At 39.9% G+C, this 21,712-nt stretch overlaps 1 protein-coding gene across 1 annotated transcript; it reads left to right on the top strand.

Annotated features, from left to right (window-relative positions):
• The first annotated feature begins 2,532 nt into the window (after positions 1-2,532).
• Positions 2,533-19,958, top strand: FGL1 (fibrinogen like 1). Its single transcript, XM_058670477.1, has 9 exons — positions 2,533-2,596; positions 4,309-4,527; positions 4,672-4,748; positions 6,800-6,980; positions 12,991-13,150; positions 13,379-13,476; positions 17,285-17,373; positions 17,524-17,711; positions 19,616-19,958. The coding sequence occupies exons 1-9, from the start codon at positions 2,533-2,535 to the stop codon at positions 19,773-19,775; spliced, it is 1,236 nt and encodes a 411-aa protein (XP_058526460.1). The 3' UTR covers positions 19,776-19,958.
• Positions 19,959-21,712: the final 1,754 nt, after the last annotated feature.

The raw sequence follows: 21,712 nt of genomic DNA, 5'->3' as shown, positions 1-21,712 counted from the left end.
ACTCCCTCCTCAGGTTCACTCAATGGCTGGGGCAGGCCAGGCCAGATCTCCATCCAGATCTCCCAGGTGGGAAGCAGAATGTAAGATTGCAAGTGCTGGCTTACCTCACTGCACGACAATGCCTGCCCTTCAAAAATCGTATTCTAGGATCCAATGTGGTAGCTTAGTGGCTAAAGTCCTCACCTTGCACACACCATGATCCCACATGGGCTCTGGGTCATGTGTTGGCGGCCCCACTTCCCATCCAGCTCCCTACTTATGACCTGGGAAAGCAGTCGAGGACAGCCCAAAGCCTTGGGACCTTGCACCCACCTGGGAGACCTGGAAGTAGCTCCTGGCTTCAAATCAGCTCAGCTCTGGCCATTGGGGCCATTTGTGGAGTGAATCATCGGATGGAAGATCTTCCTCTCTGTCTCTCCTCCCCTCTGTATATCTGCATTTCCAGTAAAAATAAATAAATAAATCTTTTAAAAAATTTATTCTAAGCCAAGCAGCAGGGACAAAGGAAAACAGTTATAGAAAGACCAGTAACAACCTAGGCAAATGATAATCCTATCACGTGGAACCATGCCTGGATCACAGTAGGTGTACAATGTTTATTAAGTGACTAAATGCTATATTGGTCTGCATATGTAATATTATGGGAAAATAATAAGAAAAGAAATAATAAGAAGAGAAAGTAACAATAATAAAAGAAAATCATTAGCTGTCTTGGAGAGTTGATTATCAAAGTTTAGTTTTATATTTAATTGCATATGATTCTGTGTATAGTCACTGATGTTGTCTCTAATTTCTGTTTTAATATTTACTTTCCCTGTTTCTCTGAAACCTTGACCTTGGTGAGGTAACTGCCTGCTTCTTCCAGGACACGTCTGGTGTCTGCAGAAGCTGCCATTCCCCCGCATTGCTTTGGGCAGTGTCTCCTCTCTGGGCACAGAAACCTACAGTGAAGCCTGAGTTCCAGTGTGTAGCAGTAGAGTGAGGAAAGCCCTGCAGGGTACTGACTGAGGGCCCACTGATTGCTGGGTTTTCCATATATCAGTTGTGTGACTTAGCGAAGTAATTTAACCTCTCTGATTTATTCTTCTATATATATCTGCCTTATTTAGTTATTTAAAGATCAAATAATATGTTTACAAAATGCACAGCAGAGTTCTAAGTAGATTTCTAAGCATTTTATAAAACTCAGAAATAGAAGTGTGTTAAGTAAAATTATACAGCTACACCTAATAAGCTGTTTGTAACTCTCCAGAATGCCCAACTCACATATTCTAAAAATTCTGGCTATATTTTGATTTATAATGCTTCTAAAAGTGGTGTTCTTGCTTTTTTGTTGTTATTGTTGCTGAGTTCTAGTTAATATGCTCATGTTCTGGAACTGTTTGGCCTCAAGATGGGAGAGAATTAGCTATCTGGACTTTTTAAAATATAATTTATTTATTTTTAGTGAAAGCATAGATTTATGGAGAAAAGAAAACACAGAGAGAAAGATCCTCCATCTGCTGGTCATTCCCCAAGTGGCCACAAAGACCAGTGCTGAGCCGATCTGAAGCCAGGAGCCAGGAGCCTCTTCCAGGTCTCCCATGTGGGTACAGGGTCCCAAGGCTTTGGGCTGTCCTTGACTGCTTTCCCAGACCACAAGCAGGGGGCTGGATGGAAAGTGGAGCAGCCAGGATTAGAACTGGCACCCATATGGGATCCTGGCATGTGTAAGGCGAGGATTTAACCAGTGAATCATCACACTGGGCCCCTGTCTGGAAATTTAGCCAGATGCATAATTTTCACTCAAAGTAAACCAGCCAGTCAAACAGCTTATGACACAATTAAAGTGCAATTTCCAAGTAAAAAGGTTGGTGTGATTAGTCTGTAGACACTCCATCTAAAAATAGTTGACATTTGCAATAATGATGATGATGATTGTTTATATGTACTTAAGCCATGCCAGACACATATTACTTGGTAGTTTACAAGCATTCTTTTGTTTAATATCAATCAAATCCTATGATTTTTTAAACTCCGTTTTACAGATGAGAAAACCAAGACTTCAGAGCCCAAAATTACACATCAATTTCCTGGCAAAGCTGACATTCCACGCCAGGTTGTTCTGATTGAAGAGTCACAGTCCAATTTCCCAGGCAGCAAAGTTTAGGAACCATTTATTTTACAACCGGATCTATTTATTTGTTTATTTACTTACTTGTTGATTTACTTACTTGAAAGGCAGGATGAAAGAGAGAGGGAGAATGAGAAAGAGAGGGGGAGCAAAAGAGAGAGAAGGAGAGGGAAAGAGAGAGAATTATTCTCCAAATAGGAACCAGGAGTCAAAAACTCGACTTGGGTCTCACATAAGGTAGGTTCCAGTTACTTACCAGATGGGCCATCATGTGCTGCCTCTGAGGAGATCGAGTGGAAGCCTGGAGCAATGGGAACTTAATCAGGTCCTCTAGGATAGGACATCGGTGTCCCAAGCAGCAACTTAACTTGCCATGCCCAAGGCCTGCTCTTTGCTACCACTTCTTAAGTCAGATAAACATGGAGAAAGAAGATGATACACATAAACAATTGGTGGTCACGGGTGCTTGGAGAATACAATTGGGTAATAAATAAACAATTTGGTAAATTCCATTTTTTTAGGAGAAGCTATAGGTGTAATTCTTTTTTTTTTTTTTAACCACAGATATTTCTAGTCCCTCTAGGCTTCTTGGCTTTTAAAGTTGGTGAAAACTCACAACCATGGTAGCACACAGTAGCTATTTTGAAGATGAGCAAAAATTTTCATCAAAGTTTACTAAGTCAAGATTGATTTTTAAAATAATCTCAAAATAATCTGCTGGATTTAAAATAATCTCAAAATAATCTGCTAGATGCTCACAACAGCCAGGATTGGGCCACACTGAAGCTAGGACCAAGAACTCTGTCTGAGTCTCCCACATGTGTGACAGAAACTCAAATGTTTAGGCCATTCTCCTGACCTTGCAGGCACATTAGTGGGAAGCTAGATGGGAAGTGGAAGACCCAGACTCCAACAGGTATTTCAAATGGAATGTGGGAATCCCAACAACAGCTTGATCCACTGTGCCAAAGCACCCATTTCATCTTTCACAAGTGTAAGCAGGTCTCAACATTGTGTATTTAGTTGCTTGTCTACACACTAAGACGTTGGAAAAACCAGTGTATATCACTTCTTGTTATAACTTTCTTTTTATTCTTTTAAAAATGAACTATCCTAATTCACTGAGCATAATGGTTCCTAGTTAGGACCATTTATGTTTTCTCTGATATAAAGCAAACTTCATGCAAATTAAACTAGTTATTTCAATACTGTTTTTGCTACAACTCATGGGTTTTGATATTTTTGTTCCGTCTGTTGATTCATTCCCCAAGTGGTTGCAAGACCAGAATTGAGCCAAGCTGAAGCCAGGAGCCAAGAGTTTCCTCTGGGTCTCCCATGTGGGTTCAGGGTCCCAAGGCTTTGGGTCATCCTTGACTGCTTTCCCAGGCCACAGACAGGGATCTAATGGGAAGCAGTGCTCCCGGGATTAGAACCAGTGCCCATATGGGATCCAGGCGCTTGCAAGACGAACACTTTAGCCACTAGGCTACCACACGGGCCCTTATTTTTTATTTCCATTTCTTCAAAATAGTTTCTTTCCTCTTACTAAATTGTTCACTGACTCATAGATTATACAATGGCATCATTTTCTCCAAGAAGGTTTTTTTCATTTTCATTTTTGTTTGTCATGTCTTTATCAACACATTGGTTATTCAGTGGCATATTGTTTAGCTCCATGGAATTGTCAATTTTTAACTTTATTCCTGTTATTGATTTTGTTTTATGGCTTTTCATTTGAGGGAATGTATAGTAACTGTATAATAGAGACTATCTTATCCAGATGTGGAAATACAATGCAGTATGCATCTCTTCCAAATCAAAGATGGACTCCCAGTGAAACTGGCAACTATATCTTGACAATAGAATGCTGGACTCTCTGACATTGTCTGTATCCACAATGTCAGGATACACTTAAATAGCAGAATGATGGACTTATGACTGCCTGTGAAGGACTATACTATTGTAATAATATGGAGGAAATCAGTTGGTGAGAGGGTTATTCAGGGAGGGAGGAAAGGAAATCACAGAGCTTATGAAATTGTAGTACAAAATTAAAAACAAAATAGAAGAAAAAAGAAACTATTATCCAGATGCACAATTACTATTCATTTTGCACATCTGTCAATCCATCTCAAAATACTATCTCCAAATTCCCACAATCCTGTAAGGTAGGAATTATCATTTCCACTTTATAGAACAGGAGTATGTTCATAAATTGTCTGAGGTCAAATGCCTAGAAGTGACTCAGCCAAAGTATGGACCTGGGCTTGCTGCCATCGCAGCCTGTGCTTTTCCACATGGTCATACCCATGGCACATTTATCGTGATCAAGAAAATAAAGCCAGAGTCCCTTCTCTTTGTGGTCAATGCAGTCAAATTGAAGACATCACGTTGTGCAGCTGAAGGCCAAGCAAGTTAGGATTTCTGCAATGACTCTTGGGCTCAGCATGACTTGAAACTGCATCTAACCTCCTGGAGCTACTTATCTTAAAACCCTGCTCTGCTCTCACAAAAAATTCAACGTTAACAAGTTAACAAACTTCTTCTTGCTCTTGCAGTTTTTACAGGGGAGGAAATGGCTAAGATGTTCATATTCATCCTTGTCACCGCTCTGGTAGTGGATACAGAAGTCTGGGTAAGCTTCTTGTAAAACCTGTTGTTGAATTTACAATGTGTGCTTTGGTATGGATTTTCTATTATTATCTGAGTATAACTGAATGATTGTTAGAAAAAATCTAAACAAAGATAATGTAAGGCAAATTTCCTTAGAAATTTCTAATTTCTCAGGAGCAAGCGTTTTATCAGAGAACACCATGACACAAGTTGCAAATAGAGACATCAAGGTAAAAATGAGAAAATAGTAAAAAAAAAAAAAAAAACCACCAAAAACCCCAAAAAACCCAGATGTCCCTACGCATGGTTGCTGTCCCAGGGCTGAGTACCCAAGAGCCTTTATGCACCTTCTCAGAACCTTCTCACTTGCCAGAGTCTCATTTGAGGGCTCTGTTCTGCTCAGTCTGACACCACATTACAAAGGAGCTTATGGGCTCAGGAACGTGCCACATGCTTGGGTTATTTGTCTTTTAAGAGAAGATCAGTGACTTACCAGGATCAGTTTGAAGGATCTGAGGGAAAAAAAAATGAGTAAACAAAACAATGTAAGTGAGTCCAGTAAAATTTCCACAACGGGAAAATGAATGGAAAATTTGGGGGAGGTGAGGGTTTAAATTGGAATCCCTTATAAAGATGCCATGCATCATCAGATTATCCCCATTATATTAAATTTTTTTTGAAGTTTAGTATTTATTCTTTTACTGGAAAGGCAGATTTACAGAGAAAAGGAAAGAGAGAAAGAAAGATCTTCCATCTGCTGGTTCACTCTCCAGGTGGCTGCAATGGCTGGAACTGAGCCGATCTGAAGCCAGGAGCTTCTTCTGGTTCTCCCATATGGATGCAGAATCCCAAGACTTTGGACCATCTTCCATTGTTTCCCCAGGCCACAAACAGGGATCTGGATGGGAAGTGGAGCATCCAGGATGTGAAATGGCGGCAATATAGGATACTGGTGCTTGCAAGTGGAGCTTGTTGAGTCACCATGCCAGCCCCAGATCTTGTTTTTAAAACATATTTATAATCAGATCATTCTAAAATCTCATTTATTTGGGGTATTAAAGTACCAGTAACACAATTAACTTCTGTAAAGCATTTTACAATTTGTTTTCTTATAAATTTTGTTTATTTATTTGTGTTCATTTAAGAGAGAGGAGACAGAGAACTCCTATTTGGTGGTGCATTCCCCAAATACCTGCAATAGTCACATTAGGACCAGGCTGGAACTATGTCTCCTGTGTGGGTGGCAGGGATCCAAATACTTACATGACCTAGAGGGTATGTTAGCAGGAGGCTGGAGTAAGAAGCAGAGCCAGGACTCTAATACGATACACAAGTATCTCAAGAAGCACTTAACCACTGTGCCAAATGCCTGCCCCATTTTACAGAAAAATGACATTATGAAGAGGCTGAGGACTCCTCTCATATTCAGGGCATCTGTGAGGAAGGCTTTTGCATCAGGACATAGCTCATTCCTTCCTCAATGAATTGTTATGAATATATAATAAGAAACAAATAATAAAGCTCTTGGTACAACCATTCTTGCTATATTATTTTGTTTACCGACTTCATGTGCTTTAGCATCAATTATAAGTATTAAACTTTTAAATTATAACTACAATTTTTAAAAAGATTTATTTATTTCCACTAAAAAGTCATATATACAGAAAGGAAGATCTTCTGTCCATTGATTCACTAGTGCCCCAGTGCCTAAGATGGCTGGAACTGCACCGATCTGAAGCCAGGAGCCTGGAGCCTCTTTCAGGTCTCCCACACGGTGCAGGGTCCCAAAGCTTTGGGCCTTCTTCTACTGCTTTCCCTGGCCACAAGTAGGAAGCTGGCTGGGAAGCGGGGCTGCTGAGACATGACCAAGAACCCACATGGGATCCCGGTGCATGCAAGGCAAGGACTCTAGCCATTAGGCTACCGTGCAGGGTCCTATAACTATAATTTTTAAAACTGCTTCCTAGTTGGTGTGTTACTCTAAAATGACAGAGACAAAGTTGGATCATTGAGTCATTCAAATTAATAGCAGCATGTATCTTCTGCCAAAATGAGGTGTCCATTCCTTTGTAGGCCCTGGACAACTGCTTCCAAGAAGTAGCACGGCTCAGAGCCCAAGTGCACCTGCTGGAGACCCAGATCAAACAGCAACAGATCAAAATTGAACAGCTTTTGCAAGAGAATGAAGTTCAGCTCCTTGACAGAGGAGGGGAGAATAGTGTCTTCGACATTGGAGCCAAGAGACAATATGCAGGTCTGAGCTGACTTTTCTTAACTGTGCCAATAACTTACATACCCATATGCAATGATGCTGCTGGAATTTGTTCACTTCAAGTCTTGCTAAGGCGCCTTTCCTCTTAGAGAAACAAGCAATGTGAAGTGTTTTATCTGTGTTAAGTATCTTCTACCATATTTCGCTCTTTCTATTGTCTCTTCAGGGGATATTTAACACAGTACTAAACATGTGAGAATTTCTATTAGTTCAATAGGAAATCAAGGCCATAGATTGTTTAAATAGTGTATAAATAGCAACTCTTAACGGTGAAATTTTAGGTTTCCATTTGTGTATCTTTCTGACATGGTTTGTCTTTCTGAAATCCTGTTATGTCTTACGGTGGCAAATAAGGTAAGAGAATAAAAGAGCATGGAGGGGAAAAGGACCAGAATTATTCAACAAAATAAAAGTGCAGTTTTAATGTGCATAATTTTTAGTTTGGTAATTTTACATTTGATTAAGCCAGTATTTTTTCCCGAGAAACTAAAAGACCTTTCATGCCAACTTGTAACACACATCAATGCACACATCATTGTCTATAGAAAACTGCTTCTGGTAGCCATCAGTTTTAAACAACCACTCTTATTTCTGGAAGAAGTCAAGTGAATAGTGAGAATGCCAGCTGGAGCATTTTGTTCATATGTCCACTCTAATATTACCATAATGTTATGATTTATCTTTTCATGAGTCTATCTTGGTTAGTTAACTGGCCACTTTGCAAGATCTGAACATGTAATACTCTTTACTTCCTTGTGGACTATGAGAATGCCATGGATGGAGTGAATTGTCATATTTATGTATGAAAGCAAGGAAATAACAGAAACAGGAGCAGTGAAGAAAAAAAAAGCACATTGAGAAGTACATTTGACAGTAATTAAAGGACTGAAGAGGCCAAAGAGATGACAAATTTGTGGAAATAAAAACATTTATAAACTCAACAATGTGCAATATAATCATTGTAAAAACCTTAGAACTGTGGTTCAGTATAATGCTCTTTTTAAAATTTTACTTGTTTTTATTATTATCATTTTATGATACAGTGCCATAGGTCCTGGGATTTCCCTTTTCCCTTCCCCAATTCCCTCCCCTCCTCACTGAGTTCCCCTATATCATTACAATAATATAGTTCTTCATATACAGTCATATGTCCATCATTGCGGGCATGGACAATGACAGAGAATCCAGCATCCTGTTGTCAAGATATGGTAAACAGTTTCACTGGGAGTCCATCTTTGATCTGGAAGTAGAGATGCATACTGCATTGTATCCTCACATCCAGATATGAAAGTCTCCATTGCACAGTTACCATACATCCCCTTAAATGAAAAGTCACAAAACAAAATCAACAACAGGAAGAAAAAAATAGAAATTAACAACACCATGAAGTTAAATAACATACTACTGAATGATTAATGTGTCGCTGAAGAAATGAAAATCAAGAACCTTCTTGAAGAAAATGATGCTACTGTATGATCTATGAGTCATTGAAGAATTTAATGAGAAGAAAGTGTTTTGAAGAGATGAAACTATCAAAAAAGGTCAAAATGAGATACAATTTCCGCAGATCTTTATTGGTGAAATGTGTCTCCTGTAGGCAACAAATAGATGGGTTTTGTTCTTTAATCTAGTCTATTAATCTATGACGTATGATTGATGAGTTTTAGCCGCTTACCTTCAGGGTTAATACAAATAGGTGGTAATTTGGTTTTGTCATTTTAGCAATGGGTTGTTGATTGATTTAGTCTTCTGTTGTTATTTTACTGGAATGTTCTTCACATTTGCCTTTGGTTTTAGTGGGCGCTATTCCTTTTCTCTGTCAAGAGAATATCTTTAAGCTGAATGCCACTGGGGTATCAGTCACTGCAACACCATACCATTGTGTCTGCTTCTTTCCTGTGTTTGTCAGTCTCCAAGTACCCCTCTGCTGTTGTTCTGTCCTCTCCTATTTCCTGGAATGTGCCCTCTTTGCTTCACACTGTCTAATATTTCTCTGTTTAAACGAGTCTTTATCCTATTCCACCATCTTGATCCTATAATGCTGTTTCTTTACTAAGATTCTAATTTATTTCTGCCCAGACCCCTTATTCTGGCCTTTGTTATATAATAAATTCATAATTTCTTTCTTTTCCTTTTTTAAAGATTTATTATCTTTATTGGAAAGACAGATATACAGAGAGAGAGAGGAGATACAGAGAAAAAGATCTTCCATCTGATGATTCACTCCTCAAGTGGCTGCAATGACTGGAGCTGAGCGGACCCGAAGCCAGGAGCCAGGAGCTCTTCCAGGTCTCCCACGTGGACATAGGGTCCCAAGGCTTTGGGCTATCCTCTACTGCTTTCCCAAGCCACAAGCAGTGAGTTAGATGGGAAGTGGAGCAGCCGGGATATAAACCGGTGTCTATATAGAATCCAAGTGCATGCAAGACAAGGACTTTAGTCACTAGGCAATATGCTGAGCCCCTAGATTCATAATTTCTTAGGAGTGATCATCTTTATCAGAGAAGACCAAGATTTGAGTTACAAATATGGATATCAAGGATAAAAGTGGAAAAAAACCCCAGTAAAACAAGAAAAATAAAAGGTGACTTTTTCATTACCCTTGGGAGCTTGCTGTCCAAGCACTGAGTCTCTTGGCTTATATTCAGCTTCCTGTCCTCACAACCCTGTTAGTTCTCTATCTTGTGTGTTGTAATTTTCTCTCTGTTAACTAGCATCCTCATCGTGTATACTTCATCCCTGGAGTTCCTCTGCTGCCCCCACTCTCCAGTTTGGGAATCAGAAGTGGGCTAAAGCCTCAGGCCTGCTGAAGTGGGGACAGGTAGAGGGTGTAGATGGGATATGGAATGAGGAAAACCCAAGACTGATCACGTAGAAATGGGCTTGGGATTGAAGGGGATTGTGTGAAGAAGTTTGCAAGGACAAGCTAGTAAAAGTCAGAATGGGAGAAGAGAACTACAGTGGATAGAGTCAAGCCTCCTCCATCTGTCACATGTGAACTCAGTAAATCAATAGTGATGTGTTGAAGCTCAGAAAACAAGGGTACTGGAGTCCTGGTAGACAGAGAACATGGCTCAGCTCTCACACTACTGAAGTCATTTTGCTGTGACCTCGTATTTGGCCATTTTTAAGTATAAGGGATAAGAAAAGAGGTCGAGGGGATGAAATCAAGAGATGATGGATTGCTTTAGACAGCTGGGTGCCAGCAATGGTCTCTGTCCTTGGTAAGAGAACTTCACAGCCTGATGAAGCTGCTTCCACAAATCCTTGACAAAACAATCATTACATCTGTGCATGTAATGATTTATCTTTATCTTCTTAGGGGAGGCAAGCTGTCAGCAAGTGCCTGAACCCCCAAGCTGCAATCAGGATCCTTCCAATGACTAACACGATTACATGCAAGACTGGGCAGAAAGCAGTCTAACTCCGAGGGTCAGGCATGGAGGAGAGAGCTCTGAAACAAAGGCAGAGACGTGAAGTGTTTGCATCCTGTTACGTGACGCAGATTGTTAGGGAGACTGAAAGAAGGCCCAGGAAGCAGAATCAGTCTGGATTCCTAGAAGAGCATGAGGCCCAGGCACTGCGACTCAACAGAATCACCCGGAGATGTTCTAACATACTGCTGCTTGTCAGGAACTATGATGAGCAGAACCTTTGCTCCATTTGCCACCTACTAGTCTGGCCTAGCTTCAGCAGAACACACAAGCTTCCTGGGCCAGAGGCACGCATGAGTTTTATGTCAGCATTCATGTCTCCTGACTTCCACTACTCGGATGGAAGAATAGACTGGCCCAGGTGGAAGATTTGCAAGCAGAGAACTGTGTCACAGCTGAGGAACTCTAAACTTGGGACATTTTAATGTTTTGCAAATGTTTGTGGAAAAATCTGTCCATCTGGGACTCAGACGGAGATATTATTGTTGTTAGGATGGACAGTAAGTAAAGCTGCTGTCTGCTCCAGAGGGAAACACTGTATCATCCAAGGCTATTCACTCTAAGAATATTCTTCAAAAAATAGTCCAGGAATATAAGACTGTGAAAAATGTCAGTTAGATATGCTACCGGATAAGAGCTCATTGACTTAATTGGGTCAGTCATTGTGGGTGATTCTAGACTGATGCATGAAGATTTTTGGTTCTAACCAAAATCCACACATTGAAGCCCTAAACCCTGTCCCTATGAATGTGACTGTGTTTAGAGATAAGGTCTTAGAAGAGGCAATTAGGCTAAAGCAAAGGACAAGCAGTCCGGGCCTCACGCTAGGATTATGTAAGCTCCCAAAACCATTTCTAAGTTTTTGTTTGTTTGTTTTTATTCTCATGGATACAGTACTCAGTAATCTACTATTGTTTCTACTTTTTTCATAAAGGAAAAATGATTGAGTGGGTTGAAAAGTTTTTATTATGTTAGTGTCTATATGGTATTTTTAACTACACATTGTTCAAACTTTCTGTTATCATAGTTCAATTTTCCAAGACTGGCTCTTTAATTTGATCACTATAAGAAACTGAACTACTCTGTGTGTGTGTGTGTGTGTGTGTGTGTGTGTGTGTGTGTGTTTGTGTGTGATCCTTAAGGGATTTATTTGAGCAAGACCATATGTTATTGAGGGGGACACTATGACTTGAACCTAGTTTTTCTGATTTGAAAGGATAGATTTGCTTCTATAATTCTGCATCAGTCAGAATATATCTAGCACCTAGCACATTGGTTTTTTTTAAGATTTACTTTTAAAATTTTTATATGAAAAGAAGATTTTTACAGAGAAAGAACAAGAGATGGAGAGAGAGGTCTTCCATCCACTGGTTTGTCCTCACAAATGGCTGCAATGGCCAGAGCTGAGCCCATCCAAAGTCAGGAGTCAGGAGCTTCTTCTGGGTCTCCCACATGGGTGCAGAGGCCAAAGGACTTGAGCCATTCTCTGCTGCTTTCCCAGGTCATTAGCAGGCTGCTGGATCAGAAGTGGAGTGGCCAGAACACTGATAATAAAGAACATGAAACACAAAATGATCACATGAGATTAGTTCAATATTGAAAATTTTACATTCTATAGTCAAATACGTAGTACACCTTTGCCATTAAAGTCAGCAGACTTTAACCTCATCAGAAAGGAAGCTCTTGGCCTGCATTTAATTTTCTAGCAAAGAACTAAATACTAAAGGCTCACAAGGTTCAAACTCTTCTCCAGGCCAATATGGAGATGATTAGCTGTAACATTTGCCAATAAACAGTTTTCTGAATATAAATATTTCTGCCAAAATTTCCTGTTTGTTCTCATTTTGTGTGAACTGTGAGTTTACTTTTTGTTTATGTGTTTTCAGTTTTCCTTTTCCCCAGGAGAAAGTGCCAAATGTAACTTAAGATCCAGAGGAATGATTTCAATGAAAAAAAAAAAAAAAGGGAAAAACTAACAAAAATTCTGGATTAAAAAAAAAAACTCAACCAATAGGTATAAAGGGATTTCAAGAAGGTTGTGGGGCAAAAAAAAAAAAAAAAATGAATTGAAAGGTTTATTTTGAAACAAAATAAAATTGAAATCCACATTTTCAAAATACACATTTCCATGAACATTTTGAAGACTTGCTTGAATACATCAAAAATACAAAAAAACTGGAACTGGCACCATGTAATAGTTGGCTATCAACCTACAGTGTGGGCATTCCCTATGGGCTAGTGTTACTATTAAGACTATATATTCCACTTATATGTTTTGTAACTAACAGAACACATATAATTCGTATTTTTTGTTTTTCACAAAATTTATAAATGAAAAACCAGTCCCTGTTTCACTTATTTTTTCCATCATCGCATCATGAAGTCAATCAATAATTAAATTTTCTAAATTAGTCCCTGGAAAAGAAACATGATAGTTTTAAAAACTGATCATCTGTCTATACCTTGTGTTTATCTGTCTCCACTGGCACTGAGTAAAATCATTCAGAGGCTTCCTTGGAAAAGTCACATAGCAAATATTATCATTGTTTTACAAGCAGACTGTTCCGAGATTTTCAATGATGGGTATAAACAGAGTGGATTTTACAAAATCAAGCCTTTCCAGAGCCCAGCGGAATTCTCTGTTTATTGTGACATGTCTGATGGAGGAGGATGGACAGTGATTCAGAGACGATCTGATGGCACTGTGAACTTTAACAGGTGTGCTCATTATGACATACAGGTTTATTTGGGGTAGCAAGTATGAGAATGAAACTCAATTATGAGTCTGAAGTCTACTAACATGACAGAATTTCACCCTCTAATTAATAATACTGAATGTGAATTAACTGATCATGACAACACTGGCAGCAGCATGGGAGGGCATCTTGTCTATCTCAAACATTCTTTTGGAGTTTGCTAAAATCAGCTTTCATTTTTTTCTTGTAGAGCCTGGGAAGACTATGAAAAGGGTTTTGGAAATTTTGTTCAAAAAAATGGTGAATATTGGCTGGGTAATAAAAATCTTCACTTTTTGACAATACAAGGTAAGTTTGGCCTGATGTCAAGTTCATTTAAAATGCAATAAAACAAAATACAAACATGTGTTTCACTAAATCATAAGCAATGGAAGTAATTCAATAACTGCTATAATTTGCAGATGGTATTGATATCTGTTACACAATAATCCACTTGGCAAAACCTGGCTACTTAAATCTAGGAATAGAGGAAAGAAACAATAACTAAATTGTGGGCAGCATTGTTTTCTCATATATATTTTCTGTGGGAAAAAAGTAATGTTACAAATATTCTTTGTGTAATACCTGAAAATTATGTACACTGTATCAACAATCTATATCATTGCAACAGTATGAAGTCATGCTACTTTAAAACTTGGAGGCTTTATAGCAACAACCATTTATTGTTCCTCATCAGTCTGCATGCTAGCTGGATAGTTTCGTGGATCAGGCCTGGATTCTGCTCATCTTGGCTGGGCTAGCTCGTGGTTCTGTAGTCAACATTCTGGTTAGAGAGAAGTTGGCTTCTCTCAGCTGGCCTCAGATGAAATGGTACAGCTTTGCTCCATATAGTCACCCACCTTCCAGCTGGCTGTCTGGACTTGCATGAAAGGCAGAGTTGCACAAAGAAGCAGTGAGGCACAGGAATCTCCTGAGACTGAGCCTCAGAAGTGGCCCACAGTCCTTTTCCTTCTGTTGATGAAAGTGGCTCAGATTCAAGGGGAAAGGAAATAAACAGGAGGAATTTATAAAGTCACAAAAGGGAGGAGTGAATGCTAGAGAAAATGGAACTGTTTTTGGAATTGGTTACCAGAATACAGTAAATGTCTTTATTTTTATACCTTCATTTTTTTTTATTAAAAAAAGCTTTCAATGATACAGCAAAGTTGAAAGACATTTCAACATACCACCTAGAATTTACATTAGCTTGCTATCACACTTGTTTTGTCACATCTACTCATTGCTCCTTATTCTCCTCACCCATCAATCCATCTTTTAAAACATGGTTTTTTTCTTTTTTTTTTTTTTAAAGATTTATTCATTTTTTATTACAGCCAGATATACAGAGAGGAGGAGAGACAGAGAGGAAGATCTTCCGTCCGATGTTTCACTCCCCAAATGAGCCGCAATGGGCCGGCGCGCGCCGATCCGATGCCGGGAACCTGGAACCTCTTCCGGGTCTCCCACGCAGGTGCAGGGTCCCAATGCATTGGGCCGTCCTCAACTGCTTTCCCAGGCCACAAGCAGGGAGCTGGATGGGAAGTGGAGCTGCCAGGATTAGAACCGGCGCCCATATGGGATCCCGGTGCGTTCAAGGCGAGGACTTTAGCCGGTAGGCCATGCCGCCGGGCCCAAAAACATGTTTTTTTTCAAAGTGGTAGACATCTATGCAGTTCTCCCCACAGTGATGCACCTGACTTAATGATTGTTGGACTTAACAATTTAGTGACTTTATGATGTTGTAAATGTAATTTTCAACTAGTGGAAAAACTTATTTCAAATTCTGAATTTCTGATCTTCTGCAAGGCTACTGAGAACCACTTCAAACCTTTCATGAAGTAGGACAGCATCCAGAAAACCCCATCATTACAAGGAAAACAACCAATACTCCACAGTGTGCTGTGTTGCTGAAGTGTATTGGTTTTAATGGAGTAAGCATTGTAAAGGCATTTAAAACCAATATTTTAAATTTATGATGGGTTTATTGGCTATAATTCAATCATCAGTTGAGAAGCGTCTCTGTATTTTTTTGCATTCCTATTTTTAGTCAGAACTCAATATTGCCTAAGAAATCATTAGTGTGACCAACTTTTCAGTGTGTGGGTTCTTTATTCTTTTGTTGCCAGCCATTGCCTTCCTTATTTTGGATTGTAGTCTTAGACTGCATTGAGTTCTACTTGGGTCTGTTTTGAGTACATCATAAAAGGCAATTATGTTGCCCAAGAAATCATGCTAAGTCACTCTGGCAATGCATCACAGGAGAAAGGATTCAACTGTGCACTCAACAATATATACAGCCATCAGTGTTTCCATATGTGTAACTGTCAGTAGGATTATGATTGTAAGGTTTTTTGAGACACGTGGATAATAGCTAATGGGATGGATAATCCCAGGAGCCTGATGTGTTGTTTTTTCCATCTAGTAATCAGAGAGCACTAAATTTACATGAGGTTTCCTAATCAACTTATTTATGATCCCTACCAAGGGAGGAGGCTAATGGACAGCTTTGATTGTGGGTGTGGACAAAGCTTACCTGGGCAGCTTGGGGTGTCCACAGACCTTTGCCAAGCGTGATGGAGATGAAGATGACAAAGAAAGGAGGCTGAGCATGGATGGGCCTTCTCCGTGTTCAGGAACTCCCAGGAGGCAGAGTCTCTAAAATCCAAACTGGCCAGAGAGATCCTTACGAGGATACATCCAAAAGCTGGTGGGAAAATCTAACTAAAAGATAAGTGTAAACACAGTGAATATTGTGTCATAGTGAACTAAGCTACCACTGGGATTTTGTCATCCCATAGTGGAGCCCCTAGCTGCTCTGCTTCCTGTTTAGCTCCCTGCTAATGCACCTGAGAGGAGAGCAGAGGATGGCTAATTGATTGGGTCCCTACACCCTACATGGGAGACCCAATTTGAATTCTGAACCAAAAGATGGAAAATCTTTCTCTTCATTCTGCCTTTCAAACCACTGCATAAATAAAGCTTTATAATTAAAAAAAAGTTTATTCTGGTGAAAAATTGTTTTGCAATCAATACATGGTCTTTGGTGTTGTAGTTCACATTTTCCATAGACTATTGAAAGATAACATGATTTCAAAACAATTTTACACCAAAATAAGCATCTTTTAATTCCATTTTCTTTTCCTAATATTTATTTATTCATTTGAAAGAGTTACAGACAAAGAGAATGATACACACAGGGAAAAAGAGCTTTCAAACACTGGTTCACCCCCCCTCAAATGGCCACCGTGACCAGAACCGGACCTGCAATGACTGGAGCTAAGCTAATCTGAAGCCAGGAGCCAGAAGTTTGTTCCAGGTCTCCTGTGTGTGCAGGGTCCCAAGAGCTTGGGCTGTCCTCTGCTTTCCCAGGCCATAAGCAGGGAGCTGGATGGGAACAGAGCAGCTGGGACACAAACTGAGCCCATATGGGTTCCTGGTGCATGCAAAGTCAGGACTTCAGCTACTAGGTTACTATGCCAGGCCCCATTCCATCAGTTTTGAAGCTAAGAGTTCTCTTCTATGAGTCAATATCAAAGGAAAGTTCACAGAAAATAAGTGAGATTGAGATTTCTTCCTCAAATGGTCTTTAAAGGGTTTGCTGACAGATCTCTTACACAGCCAGGAAAAACAAGCAAGTTCATGTACATGCATGCAATTGCTTCTACATCATAAAACTAGTGGGCTGGCTGGCTAGATACCAGAGATTATAAAATGTTAGTAATAGTCATTATTTATCTGTAAGATCAACATTTCTGTTAAAATTAAGAAAAGAAAGTAAACTTAAATTACTGTCATTACATTTCTTAATTTATTAACTAAATCATGAAACTTATTTTTGGTTGCTTTTTGCCAAGAAAGTTGCACTAACCTTTACCTATGGAAAATCTAGTTGAGATTTTCTGCTTTTAATATTATGTTCTTCGGGTTTTTCAAGTAAGATATAATAAAATGTTCATGTTATAAATACAATGGAGTTATTAATTCTATGAAAGTTGAATTTGGCAGAGGCAAATGGTAACAACAAAATAGAACTGTGAATTACTTTTAAAACCTCATTAGTCAAGCTTACATTGCACATTTTAAAAACTTGTTTCTTGTTGTGCTTTTTTTCCTCCAGGAGATTACACTTTGAAAATTGATCTTGGAGATTTTGAGAAAAATAGTCGTTATGCACAATATAAAGATTTCAAAGTTGGTGATGAAAAGGTATAAAGATTTTCACATAAGCAACACCCTCAAATTAGCTAACGTCAGTGGAAATAAAAAATACACCCAAGGGTTGGTGCTTGGCATATTGGATGAACATGCCTTTTGCAGAGTGCCTACTGATCATGGCACTTGTCTCTTTCTCTTCAGAGCTCCTATGAGTTGCACATCGGAGAATATTCTGGAACAGCTGGCGACTCTCTTGCAGGGAGATTTCACCCTGAGGTGCAGTGGTGGGCTAGCCACCAAAGAATGAAATTCAGCACGTGGGACAGAGATAACGACAACTACGACGGGAACTGTGCTCAGGAAGATCGGGCTGGCTGGTGGTTTAACAGGTCAGATGATTTGTGAAACCAGTGGTAATGGCATTGATGTTATCTCACTGTGGGCATTCATCAGGACAGATGAGGCAATGCTGGCTTTCTTCGTAATACTATTACTACATAGTCATCCTTATGAGACTTCTTCAGCAGTGAAGTGTTTTTTGAGGGTCTGGTCACTGTAAACGTTAGTGCAGAGCTTTTTCTGTGCTCTATCAACTTGGTCTTTCAAATAAACAAGCAAATCTTAAAAAGCAGGCAAATTACAAAGCTGGTAAGTAACCTAAGCCAGCAGCTTTTTCTTAATGGGTAGATGTGGGTTATTTTTATGGATTTTTGTTTAGAAATAGCCCCATGGGGAACGTCTCCTAATACCCCAATGTCTGGTCTATTCTAATTGTTTATATAGCATACTTAAAATATGTGATAATGAACATAGCACAACACAGAAAATGGTCACATACTCTTAAATGCAATTTATATATAACAAATACAAATATACAGACTCCAAAGAAGGAAGAGGAATATTATAAAAATGTATAACAATCTAACCACTAATCTTTATGATTAGCAAAACACACAGAAAAAATTAATCCAGCAACCCAGACAACTCATTCTTGGTTGAACTTTGGGAAAACCTTAAGCAGTGATTTAGGTTTTTTTTTTTTTTTTTTAAAGATTTATTTTTATTACAAAGTCAGATATACAGAGAGGAGGAGAGACAGAGAGGAAGATCTTCCATCCGATGTTTCACTCCCCAAGTGAGCCGCAACGGGCCGGTGCGCGCCGATCCGATGCCGGGAACCAGGAACCTCCTCCAGGTCTCCCAAGCAGGGTGCGGGGTCCCAAAGCCTTGGGCCGTCCTCAACTGCTTTCCCAGGCCACAAGCAGGGAGCTGGATGGGAAGTGGAGCTGCCGGGATTAGAACCAGTGACCATATGGGATCCCGGGGCTTTCAAGGCGAGGACTTTAGCCGCTAGGCCACGCCGCCGGGCCCAGTGATTTAGGTTTTGCTTGCTTACCCTTGAGATTAAAATAATTGTTGTGCTAGTGATTTAGAGAAGGGAGAAAGGGAGTTTGAATTCTGAAAACCAAGTCTTGGCAGCAGAGTGATGAACATGCAAGTGGAAATTTCCGGGGAAACCACAACAGAGCACCTTGCCCCACACCTTGTGTTGGTGACCTGTGCAGCCCTTGCTGAGGACAAGGTTCAGCTGCCGTGAGTCAGGAGGATGCAGGGCTGCAGGCTGCCAAGCTGGGATTTTGTTTGCTTGTTTTGATTTGATTTGTTTTGCTTAAAATCTATCCAGAACTGAAGTGCTTCTTTTTTCAATGCTATAAACAGCCTTCGTTGTATCTTTGGATGTGTGTGTGTGTGTATGTGAGTGTGAATTTGTTTGTCTACTTGGAAGGGCAGAGTTACAGGAAAAGAGAGAGAAACAGAGACAGAGAGAGACCAAGAAATCATCTATCTACTGGTTCAGTCCTCAAACTCCCTCAGCAACGAAGTCTGTGTCATGCTGAAGCCAGGAGCCACAAGCTTCCCTGGATCTCCCACATGGGTGGCAGAGCTCCAAGGAGTTGGGCCTCGATTCTTTTCCAGGTGGATTAACAGCTGAATCAAAAGTGGAGCAGGCTAGACTCCAACCTGTGCTTATATAGATGCCAGCATTGCAGATATCTTGACCCACTGCATCTCAACCCTGGCCCCTGTAACCTTGGATTTGCTATGGCAGTAAAAACCACCAGTTGAAAGAACACAGCAATTGCATAAATCTCTGCTTTTGGAGGCTTGTAATCATGTGCCCTCATGACAGAAGCCACAGTGAAAAGGCTTTGAACACTTGCTAGCAAGATGAAGGGTTTCAGAAGGATGTGGTTCTAGCCTGACTTTCTGTTTTCTTTTTTCATACCACTAGGTGTCACTCTGCAAACCTGAATGGTTTATACCACCGTGGCCCTTACACGGCTGAAACGGACAATGGGGTGGTCTGGTACACCTGGCATGGATGGTGGTATTCTTTGAAATCTGTGGTTATGAAAATTAGGCCAAACAATTTCATTCCAAATATTGTCTAATTTTCTCTGAATCTCATTTCTTGCTGTTCATCTTGAAACATCCCTGTTTGAAATGATTTTGAAAACAGTGATATTGAATATACATACAGAAGATAATGTCAATTGTATGAATAGTTTTCATTCTCATTTGCTTTTTATTACTTCTATACTTTCAGTAAAATAAACATACAATACACACTAAATAAACATTTCACATTAATATTTCTTGAATTTCCTGTGTAAAGGGCTATAATTATGTTAGACAAAAAAAGAAAAAGTATAGAATTATATCATATCTTAGGAGAATAACACAAGCATTAATGCATAGTAAATTAGGCATTAGTGCAGTTGACAAAACATGATAAAAAATCACCAAATCATGGGTTTGAATCAACTGCATGCACAATAAATATGCATTGGGGGAGCCGGTGTTCAGAGTAGCAGTTGGATGCCCATGTCCTAATATGTGTGTCTCATATTGGAGACCTTAGATTTGATGCCCAGAACTGGTTCCTGACTCTAGCTTCTTGCTAAGGCATACTCCGAGAGATAGCAATGATGGCTCAAGGATTGGCTTCCTGAGTTCTCAATACCAGCTTCTGGCATTTGGGGATTGAACCAACAGATAGAATCAATCTCTGTGTTTGTATGTGTCTCTGTTAAGCAAGTAAATAAAGCATTAATGCACACACACACACCCCAACAACACAAGTTAGCATTTGAGCTCAAGTGTTGCACTATAGAGCTGAAGCTAAGCATAACCAGGCTCTTAATCACTGTGAGGCTCTACTCAAATCGTTAGGATGTTTATGTAGGTTAGATACTATTTCACAGGCCTCATTTTCATTCTTATGCTGATCCTATGAGATGTCATGAGCTCTATTTAGTGGAGCTGAGAATTTCCCCGGAGAACTAGCTTCTTTTAAACTGGATGGAGTGAGGAGATTCTTGCAGGTTGAGACAATCATCTGTGTAAAGTGCACCCAGCAGGAAAACACACAGAAACAAAAGATTGAAGAGGCAGCATCACTCAGTGATGCTAACGCCCTTAAGCAAAAATTCTGCTCCTGAAAAGCTCTGTGACTTGGGGGAGGTTACAAACTTCTCTGAAACTCTCCTACTGCTTTGAGGATTAAGCAGGTGAAGCGCTTAGCATGGTGCCTTGCACAAAGTCAGCACTCAATAAGAACTAGGTGTGATTATTAGTAAGGCAAGTGCTAAGGGACATGATCTTTCAGATCATGTATCACACATGGAAGTGTTTTTATAAAGTTCATGCAGCAGGCTTTCGGTGCCGTGCTGAACACTGATGTTGAGTCTCCACATGCGATTCTGGCATCTCATATTGAAGTGCTGGTTCAGGCTCTGGCTACTTCACTTCTGATCCAGCCCTCAGCTAACACATTTGGAAAGGCAGCAGAAGGTGGTCCTAGTGTTTAGGCTGCTGCCACCCATGTTGGAGACCCATATGGTTGGATTACAGGCTTCTGACTTTGGCCTGGACCAGCTCTGGTTGTTGCAGCCATTTGGGGAGTGAACCTGCAGATCTCTCTCCCTTTTTGTAATTCTGCCTTTCAAATAAATAAATAAATCTTGGAAGAGGGAGAAAAAAAGAGCAAAGGAAAGAAAGGAAACTAATTGGGACACCCACATTCCCATGTCAGAGTTCCTGGTTCGAGTCCCAACTGTGTTTCTACTAATGTGTACCTGGGAAGTAGTATAACACAATTGTTGTGTTCCTGCCAGCCACATGGGAGATGTGGATGGAGTTCTAGACTCCTGATTTCAGCCTAACCCAAAGCTGGCTGTGGTAGGCGTTTGGCGGTCAAGCAGCAGATGGAAGATGTCTTTCTAGCACTGTCTCTTTTCCTTTGAAATAAAAAGTTTTTTTAAGTTTGCGGAAGATGAAGAAATTGCATGAATTTCAGAAAATTTAAAGTTTTATTTCTTATTTAAGA

Source organism: Ochotona princeps, chromosome 11 (genome assembly GCF_030435755.1).
Source record: "Ochotona princeps isolate mOchPri1 chromosome 11, mOchPri1.hap1, whole genome shotgun sequence".
NCBI classification, from domain to species: Eukaryota; Metazoa; Chordata; class Mammalia; order Lagomorpha; family Ochotonidae; genus Ochotona; species Ochotona princeps.
The sequence above is the reverse complement of the archived record's forward strand: the minus strand, read 5'-3'. Positions and strand labels throughout refer to the sequence as shown.

Excerpts from the sequence above, each read along its gene's own strand:
- FGL1 (XM_058670477.1), top strand. The coding sequence starts at position 2,533 with ATGGAGAAAGAAGATGATACACATAAACAATTGGTGGTCACGGGTGCT. Across the intron at positions 4,528-4,671 it reads TGCAGCTGAAGGCCAAGCAA|TTTTTACAGGGGAGGAAATG; the intron begins GTTAGGATTTCT and ends TTGCTCTTGCAG. Across the intron at positions 6,981-12,990 it reads AGCCAAGAGACAATATGCAG|ACTGTTCCGAGATTTTCAAT; the intron begins GTCTGAGCTGAC and ends TTTTACAAGCAG.